Source organism: Caenorhabditis briggsae, assembly GCF_000004555.2.
Source record: "Caenorhabditis briggsae complete genome, chrV, whole genome shotgun sequence".
Classification (NCBI taxonomy): Eukaryota; Metazoa; Nematoda; class Chromadorea; order Rhabditida; family Rhabditidae; genus Caenorhabditis; species Caenorhabditis briggsae.
This window is the reverse complement of record NC_013488.2, coordinates 11,766,531-11,775,398: the sequence shown is the minus strand read 5'-3', so window position 1 is coordinate 11,775,398 and position 8,868 is coordinate 11,766,531. Positions and strand designations below refer to the sequence as shown.

The following is an 8,868-nucleotide window of genomic DNA, read 5'->3' as shown; positions in this document are numbered from 1 at the left end:
TCTGAAAAAAAAAGATATTATTAGGTTGGCTAAAAAATAATGATTGTTTTTATGATCAATTGAAATTTTCATAAAAAAGGAAGTAGACAAGATTAACTCAAAAGCTATTTGCCATAATTATCAACTACTTGTAGCCAACATCCGTGCAAAGAATGGGGTCCGCTGTGAAAGAACCCCACTGGCTGCGACCCAAAGTAGGCGACCACCCATTTTTCGGTCTCAACGCGGCTTTTGAAGTGTTTCTCGGCTAATGAGGCATTGATATGAATTACTGGAAATTTGAAAGTGCCAAATCAGGGCTACTTGGCGGATGAGGGAGCTAACTTCCCAGCCCATTTACTCGATTTTCTGCTGAGTGACTTATGACACATGCGGCCGAGCATTATCATGAAGGAATTTTGTCACTGGTGTATTCACACCTTGACGTCTCAAAGGTTGCTGCATTTGGCCCAATTATCATTGATAGAGTTTAGTAGTGGCTGTTAGACCTTTTTCCAGAACTTCAAAACATACAAGACCCTTGCTCTTCATCATACACATAGCATTACTTTCTTTCCGTATATCTCTCATTTCGAGTTGTTTTGGCCGGTTCTCCGAGGGACAACCGTTGTCTATTCTGAGTAGTATTATCGTACTGAATCACTTTATCATCCGACATAACATAAGAATCGAGAAAGGTGATATTCTTCGAGAAAAGAAGGATAATTCTGATAAGTGCGAGGAGGGAATGGTTGTAGGAAAAAACTTCCGCAACTGTTCGACTTTCCAATTTGTGCAAGTGGTTTTCAATGGTACCATTAGTACAAGAAAACGGTTCTGAAAGACTACGAGTCGTTTGACAAGGATCCGACACGTTTAAGTCTCTCAGCAGTTCACTGTCAATGATTTTTAGTCGAACGGTGTGTTCACGGTTTTCCAAGCTTTCATCGTCATTATGAAAACGTTCAAACTAGCGTACGAATCAATTTTTTATAGAAAAGCTTGTTTGAATACTTTTGAGAGAGAACTAAGAGCTTGCGCGGCATTTTTGACCAACTTAAATTTGTACCTTCCCGCGCATTTTTTGGAACAACGTTTTCTAAACGGAATTCCCAATTGAAAAAACAGAATGGCAAACTGAGACTATATATCAAACGATGCGCAAAAGAACGCTCTTTCGAATAAAAAAAAGGGGGAGCAAAAATGTTCTCCGGATAGAGAAATACGTTCCGACAAACACGCCACTCATTATTTTTTAGCCAACCTAATAGTTGAAACTTTCCTAGAATAAAAAAAACACGAGAAGAGGTAGAAAAAATAAAGTACAGAACATCGTTCTCCAAAAGTAGAGAAATTTTCCGAAGAGAGCGAAAAGACCTTGTGCCATCAATCAAATCTTTTGATTGGTGTAGGTAAGTTTAGTGAATTGAATTCGTTATGGGATGTTAGATTCGTCCTTCTTTTTTAAATAGATATAAGATGGTAGATGGCAAAGACCCGACTGGTTAAGAAACTGAATTCAATGCCCACCTCCACTGGACAGACATCTAGTATCAAAAAACGGAGAACGTTTGATCTTTTATGATCTTCAGGAGATTCATATTCAACTACTCTACAGTAAGACAAGAGTAAGCATACAGTAAGACAAGAGTAAGCATACAGTAAGACAAGCTTAAGATGGCCAGGTTAAGATGTCATGTAACTTTCCGATCTTCTTATTTATAGTGCAACCTTCTGAGCTAAGCTCCGCCTCATAATTTATAAGTCTTCTCTGGATTGCGATCAAGCATGACGTTTGCACAAATCACGGTAGAACTCTGAACAGAGTCACACTCTGACTGTCGGCCGCTCTCCTACTCTTTCGGAGCATCGGAGCAAACAAAAGACGAGTCATCGAGGTGGGTCAAAGAACCACACATAGAAAAAAGGTGTGAAAAAGAAGAAGAAAAAGTCGTTTAAAATGTGGTTCACATAATGAGATGTAGCGACAAAACAGGAGGAGGATATACAACAAGAAAATCCCTCCTTTTTGAAGGAAGTGGAAATTGGGGTCAAGTGAAAGTTTAGTAAATAACCTTGTATACACCTTGGGAGGCGAGAAAAAGTTGGAAGAAACCTTTCTATCCGGATGAGATTTTTCCTTAATTCCGATCTTCTACAATTGGGATAATTTGAAAATGACCGTACTCATAAGGAGGTTTTTTGTATTGAGTTTAGTGTCCATCACCACCAAGGAATCGAAGCTATTATAATTGAACGGTAATTATTTCTGGATTGATGATGAATTGACGATGAAATAAGAAGAGGCCAAGAACGCAAGAGATCGTACATTCCGAAATGAAACCTCGAGATGAAAAGAGAAAGAAGGAGAAGAAGGCCGTGTCCTTATCCAAGAAGCAAGTATTTGTTAGGCGACTGGATAATTGGTGTACGATCTCACACATTATTTTTCTCCTCCCTTTTCTTCAGTGGATTTAGAATGAATAGGTTTAAAAATAATTGAACACAAAAATTGTTGTATCCAGACACTAAAAATTATTGTCTTGTCTCCATATAAAGTGACGATGAATCCTACGGAATAAAGAAGGAGGATGACTGGTCTGTTTGCCCTTTGTATCTCCGAATTTCTTTCGGCTACCGTTCGATCACTTCAGCGTGAACATAAATTCCTCTCTGAACCTCTCATTTCGATGTGATCTTTTTTCATAAAGAGACAATATTTATCGTAGGTGGCAAAATATACAAACAAGGGTGCAAAAGAAAAGAGATTCAAAGTTTTATAAGGTACTGTGATGACAGTTGTTATTATTGTTATGATTGTTTGTCTGCTCTCCAGATACAGACGAGTTCCGTTTGGAGTCCACTTCGATCAAGAAAGTTTCCATGGGCTCCTGAAAATATACTGATGTATTGTTCAATTGCTTCTTTCGATTTTGCACGTCCCAATTTCCTCACAATATGTGATAGTGAGATCATTTTGTGTCTAGTCAGTATAGACCAAAACCGAAAAAGAAGCCAACCACCCACAGGAAAAAACGCAACCACTGCGAAGTTATCATCAAATCGCAACAACTAGTTCTTTAACCTTCAGAGAAATTATGAAAACTATCAGTCAACCAATTAGGGTCATTTTCTTGATTAGCTATGCACTTTTTATATTTTTCTCAAAATTCAAACCTTGACTCCTTTGACTCGAATCTTTCCGCGACTCTGAACTCGATAGCCACCCGCTCGAAGAATATTCCCCATATCCGTTGTCGCATGAATCTTTCTTGGTTCTCCATGAGTATCCATTCTGCTTGCCAGGTTTACCGTGTTTCCCCATATATCATACTGAGGTTTTTGAGCGCCAATAACGCCAGCCACCAGAGGACCAACGCTCATTCCGATTCTCAGTTCGAAGTTTTGGAAGGAATCCCTGTTCAGACCATCCAGGATTTGTGACATCGCTAGTGCAAACTCAATCATAACGTTCGCATTTCGGAACGCAGTGTTTCCGATTCGAAGGTTATTATTGAACTTTCCATGACTTTGTTTCTCCAGATATACCTGAAACAACGGATACATTTGATAATCCGGGAAACAAGTGAACTCACATCATCATCGTAATCAGTTTCCGTTTCATTCAATCCAGCAGCTGCCATATATGTGCTTCCAACTGTCTTTATTTTTTCGACACTCGAAAATTTGGGTTTTGACAGTAGCTTATCGAATTCGCAAACGATTTCATTAAGCAAACGAAGACATTCTAATTTTCGATTCGTATCCCATTCGCTCCAGAAATCTTTGAAATTGGGAATCGAAGCAAACATGACACATACGTTGTCATGTTGACGAGCGTATAACTCCTGAAATATAATATAGTGGTCAGCTGGAGTGAGAATGGAATCGTGACTAGATTGGAATTTTAGATGATTATGAGCAAAACTAGAGAAAAAACTGAAAGTATCTAAAAAAAACATAATTAGTGATTTCATAACTATACTTCAGCAAATTCCTACTTCTCAATTTACCAGACTATTGACATAATGACACATTTTGATCACTCTTCTTCTTCTTCTTTTTGTTTGTTATCTACAGCAAAACTCAAAAAAACAACTCACATTGACCGCTCGATCGGGTGATAAGAATTTAGCAGCAACGCTTGATGGAAGGATATTTTCAATGAGAATCTTATTGATATCTTGCATGGTTTCAACATCTCGTTCTTCATTTTGAAATGACACATGACATGCACTTTCCCGTTTTCTCTCGTAGTTTGTCTGAAAGTAGGCCAACATCTGGCATTGAGGAATATGAATGAACTTACAATCCAGTCGATAAAGAAAAGAAGAATTACAAGAAGTGATAAACTGATAGAGACCACTGATAAGTGATATCTGAAAAGCGTCATTCCGTTTTGAGATCTGAACCGTGCTTATCTCACCCCATATACCCAACATAAACTTCAGCTCCATAGGCTGGGAATAGAGAAAGTAGAACTTGGAATATGACAAAATCCGTAAAGAATAAGAAACAACGATGGGAATAAGGGAGTCGGTAAAGAATGAAAACTGAGACGAGATGGCTGACACAACTGGGAAGAAAGATCAATGAGTTGAATGCCATCACTCCTTCAAGTTTGGACTTTCTGATGATTATCTGAAAATTTTAAGCTGCTCAAGTTTCAAGCAGGAGTGGGATATTTACATGAGGTCCGATTGGAATACAAGATGACAATAAGAAGGCGGTCATTGTGATCAATGGCCCTGCGTATGAACAAACTCGGCCGAGAATTGACAGCAATGCCAGCCCGATAACAGTGAAACTTTGTTGGAGAGAAATTTGTTGGAGAACATCGGCTCTAAAATGTTTGGAATAGTATAAAAAGAATCCTGGTGCTCGGTACTTACGGGCAGTAGAGAGCACATAGAAGGAGATTAGCAATTGCGGAAGGAATGCTCACAAGCATCAGAAGTGCACAATCTGATAAATTACAAGTAATTGAATCAATCTTGAATGGAAAAAGAAGTTTTGGAGAGGCTGGGATTGTCGGTAGTTCGCAGTTGAACATGGAATTGATACTGAAAATGAATCTTCAGGCTTGAAGCTCACAGAAACAAACTTATTGAAGGAAAAGTTGGTTAGATTGTTTTCAATCAAAGTCATCGATGGAATAGTGTTGATATATGTAGGTCGGCGAGCAATTTCATCCTGTAACTTTTACTTTGGATGAAATTTTAATTTCTCAAAAACAAACCGTAATCAGTGCTGGGTCGTGGGAAGTTGACAATTTTTTCTTCGTAAAATTAGCGAAAGGAGTTTCAGCACCCCAAAACTCGACCATTTTCGACACTTTTGCTTTCATACTCATTCTGGATTGAAGTGCTGGACTTGTTGATAATCGACTGTTTCGGTAAATAGAAGCAGTTCGTTCGATAGCTGATGTCTTATCCGGAAGAATGTGATATGTTGGCTGACCGTATGATACTACATGTGGATCATCAGAACTGGAAATAAATATTTTTTCCAATCAGTTTTAGTTCCCTTACACTGCCTCTACAATACAGTAATCTCCCAATAGCCTCTCTTGAGTGGATTTTGTGATGTGAACGGCACCAGGAACTCCAGCGGATTCCATGTGATTTGCAAGAGTGACATCGTCACTCCAAATGTCAAACTGCCACTTTCGAAGGCCCATAATTCCACAGAGAACTGAGCCAGTGTGAACTCCGATTCTCATATTCACATCTACTCCGGTGGCAATACGCACTTGTCTGGAATGAACTGATTAAAAATAGTTTAAGATTCTAGATTACTTGATAGTGTTGATCATTTCCAGACCCATCACAACACACATATCTGCATGATTTGGTCGATTAACAGGCATTCCTGACACACAATAATAGCAGTCTCCGAGAAATTTGATACGCATACACTGAAGACGTTGGGCGTCTCGATCGAACTTGGAGTAGAGTTCATTCAGTGTTCTCACAAGATCTCTCGCTGTTAGCTGAGCAGCTAACACTGTGAAATTCACAATATCAGCAAACAGAATGCTAGAAACAGTAAGACCGTAATTGATGAATTATCTGTGACACTTTACCTAACGTTATCATGAACCTGGACATGGAGATCATGGAAAAGCTTGTGGTTCTTAGAATTAGTAGGTTTCCCAGTTCCTGTACTACTGGACTGAATGATACTCTTGCTGACCTGATCCGCTAAATATGCGGGGATAACTGACAAGAGTAACTGTTCCTGTCTATCCTTCAACGTCTCCAACTCAGTTCTTCTGTAGACAGCTTCAGTTAACTTTTTCGCAATCTCTGAACGGTTCCCTGCTTCGTTGGAATCTGCTATAACTCCCACAAACGCAATGACTCCTTGGTGAAGAAGCAGAGAGACGCACTGCAAAAATCAAAAAGTTGTTTTCTATTTGAGCCAATTTGAAAAGAAAATAATTGCTCTTACCGAGCATATGAAAAGAGTGTTGGCATTGAGAGCGTCCCAGTTGATTACGACAATCAAGAAGAAATTGGCTACGATCCATATAATGGAAACCACAAAAAAGACTCGACGGTGACGAGGAAGAATGAAGAATTGGACTACTGTAAGATGGTTTTTTGGACATTTTGGGACAAAGTGGAAAAGGAGACCTGAAGATATGCATAGACTTGTATAAAGTGCTGAATGGTCGTGTTCGTTGGTGTGAATTCGTTCGCGACTCACAAAAATAACAACAGGGAGATGAAGAATCCAAGAAAAGGCAGGTAATAAAAACACCAATGAAAGTGATATAAGCACTATACCGACACCATCCTTCTATAACACAATTCTTTTTTTTTCACAAACAAGACTTTGGAAAAAGAGTCTCAAAACAGAATAACTCACTGGCTGTCGTATACGAATTGCAAAACATGTTAAGATGAGATATGCAACGAAGAATATGGATGCATAGAAACAAAATGGAGACCACTTTTTCACCTGAAATAATCCTTCAGGTTATATTTGACTTGAATTATAAATAACTCACCCTCTCATGATTTTCTTTGGATTGCGGTCGATCTGATTCCAACATCAAAACTGAGTAAACTTCAGAGAAATAGTATTCGATGAATATCTGAGCAGCAGCATAGAGCAAAAGCCAAAGATGAATTGTATGAAGACGTGCTTTGTCTAGTGAACGCCAATGTTTTACCAGTACAGAACGGATTTCGGCCCGCGTTGTCGACATCTCCATTATTGCCGACATTCCGCGTCTGAAAAAAAAAGAAACTGTTTTCAACAAGGGGTTTTCAGAATAAGTGGGCGGAGTCTATGAAGACAACAGTGACGCAGACAATTGTAGGAGGACGCGAACTTTCTTAAACATGTAGAAAGCAACAAACAGGTGGAATATGTAAAAGGTGCATTATTGAGACAAGCGCTATTTTGAGTTAATCTGATTTACGCATTCGATTATAACTGAATTTTATCAAAACATAATATTTCAAAAGCAATTAGATTCTTCTATTCCTCGAACTGACCATTTAATTTCGAATTTCAAAAAAGAAGAACATAAACAAAAAGGTACCTCTTTTTTCTCCCTCTGCTCCGTTTCATTGTGCTCCGTTTTCGGAGACCATGAGTAGTTTTCAGCATGAGTATGGAAGAAGAATTTCAGCAAGTTATTGTTCAGAATAAATGGGTCGAGGTAGTTGCTGGGAGAGGAGAAGTAGTAGGAGAAGAAGGAAAGCGTATGTGCTGTGTCTCTTCAAATAATGAAAACGTCTTCATCATCATCCTAACTTTTGTGTGCACATGTCTCATTCCAACTGAATACACAAAACAAACAGCCTCCGGGGTTCGTGGAGCTTCTGAATCCGCTACCGGATGAGAATATTTTTGGGAATTGAAACTGATGATGTGGGATAATGCATTTCAGAGAATTAATATGATCTCCAATCCCGGTGCCAAAACGGAAAAGAGCATAAAAAAGAAGAGCATGATGTAAAAAGGGACCGATGACTCGGATTAACAAGTTTGAACTGACGCGGTTAAAGAAAAAAGAACATGAAAAGAGAATAAGCAGAACACCTCATCTATGTAACAAAGAGGTGATACTTCAAGTGATTTTCGAGAAGTGAAAAAAGAAGAAAACAAAAAATTGTAGAACAAATTCAAAACTTTTTCCAAAATTCTAAATCTTCAATATTTCTTTTCTGAAACATTAATGAATGTTTTTGAGGGTTGGTATAGGACATGAATGTATTTTTGTTAGTTAATGTTCAGAAAATAATCAGGTATTTTTTAGTTTTTTTGCTAGCTTAGGTGGAAAGTTACTGATATTCTACTTGGCTCATTCCGGGTCAGGACAGGGGCGGAAAAAATTCTTCCGGCCACCCGGCCCGATCGGCCTGTATAGCTGATTTTCTGAAAACCATTGAAAAATTTTAATGAATTCCAATTGAAAGAAAATTCCCCGAAACATAATGTACATACAAGGATCATGGTCGGCCTGGGCCAGGAGTTTTTTTTTCATTTCGACAGACATCAATAATTGGAATATCCTGTTTTCAATCACTAATAGACTGACATTAAAATATATACCTTATACCCAAAAACAGCATTCGGTAAAAGGCATAAAAACATAAGAATATATCCAGAAATCTCCATCTCAATCTCTTCCCAAAAAGACGAAAGAGTCTTGGTTTGGTGTGTCCGTGTCTGTCATTCACACATATTCTCGGCAGTATTCGGCGGTTCGTTGTGAGATTCATTCAATCAGAATGGGATACTCTCGTCCGCGAAAAATTCTTCATTTTCCCCCTTCCCTTTAAACATGGAAAAGAAAAGAGTTCGGAAAACGAATCAGATTCATAAAAATTTTACAAGACGATCGTCAATAAAAATTGGTTGAAAAACAAA

At 38.4% G+C, this 8,868-nt stretch overlaps 1 protein-coding gene across 1 annotated transcript; it reads right to left on the bottom strand.

Moving 5' to 3' along the window:
• Positions 1-2,756: 2,756 nt before the first annotated feature.
• On the bottom strand, positions 2,757-7,602 carry Cbr-acy-2 (the record flags this gene model as incomplete). Its single annotated transcript, XM_045237762.1, has 16 exons — positions 2,757-2,870; positions 3,157-3,528; positions 3,576-3,827; positions 4,083-4,358; positions 4,420-4,620; positions 4,669-4,822; positions 4,872-5,001; positions 5,031-5,172; positions 5,219-5,468; positions 5,511-5,735; positions 5,778-6,017; positions 6,065-6,369; positions 6,433-6,783; positions 6,853-6,945; positions 6,995-7,220; positions 7,535-7,602. 16 exons carry the CDS (start codon positions 7,600-7,602, stop codon positions 2,757-2,759), a joined length of 3,399 nt encoding a protein of 1,132 aa, XP_045094091.1.
• Between the last annotated feature and the right edge of the window lie 1,266 nt (positions 7,603-8,868).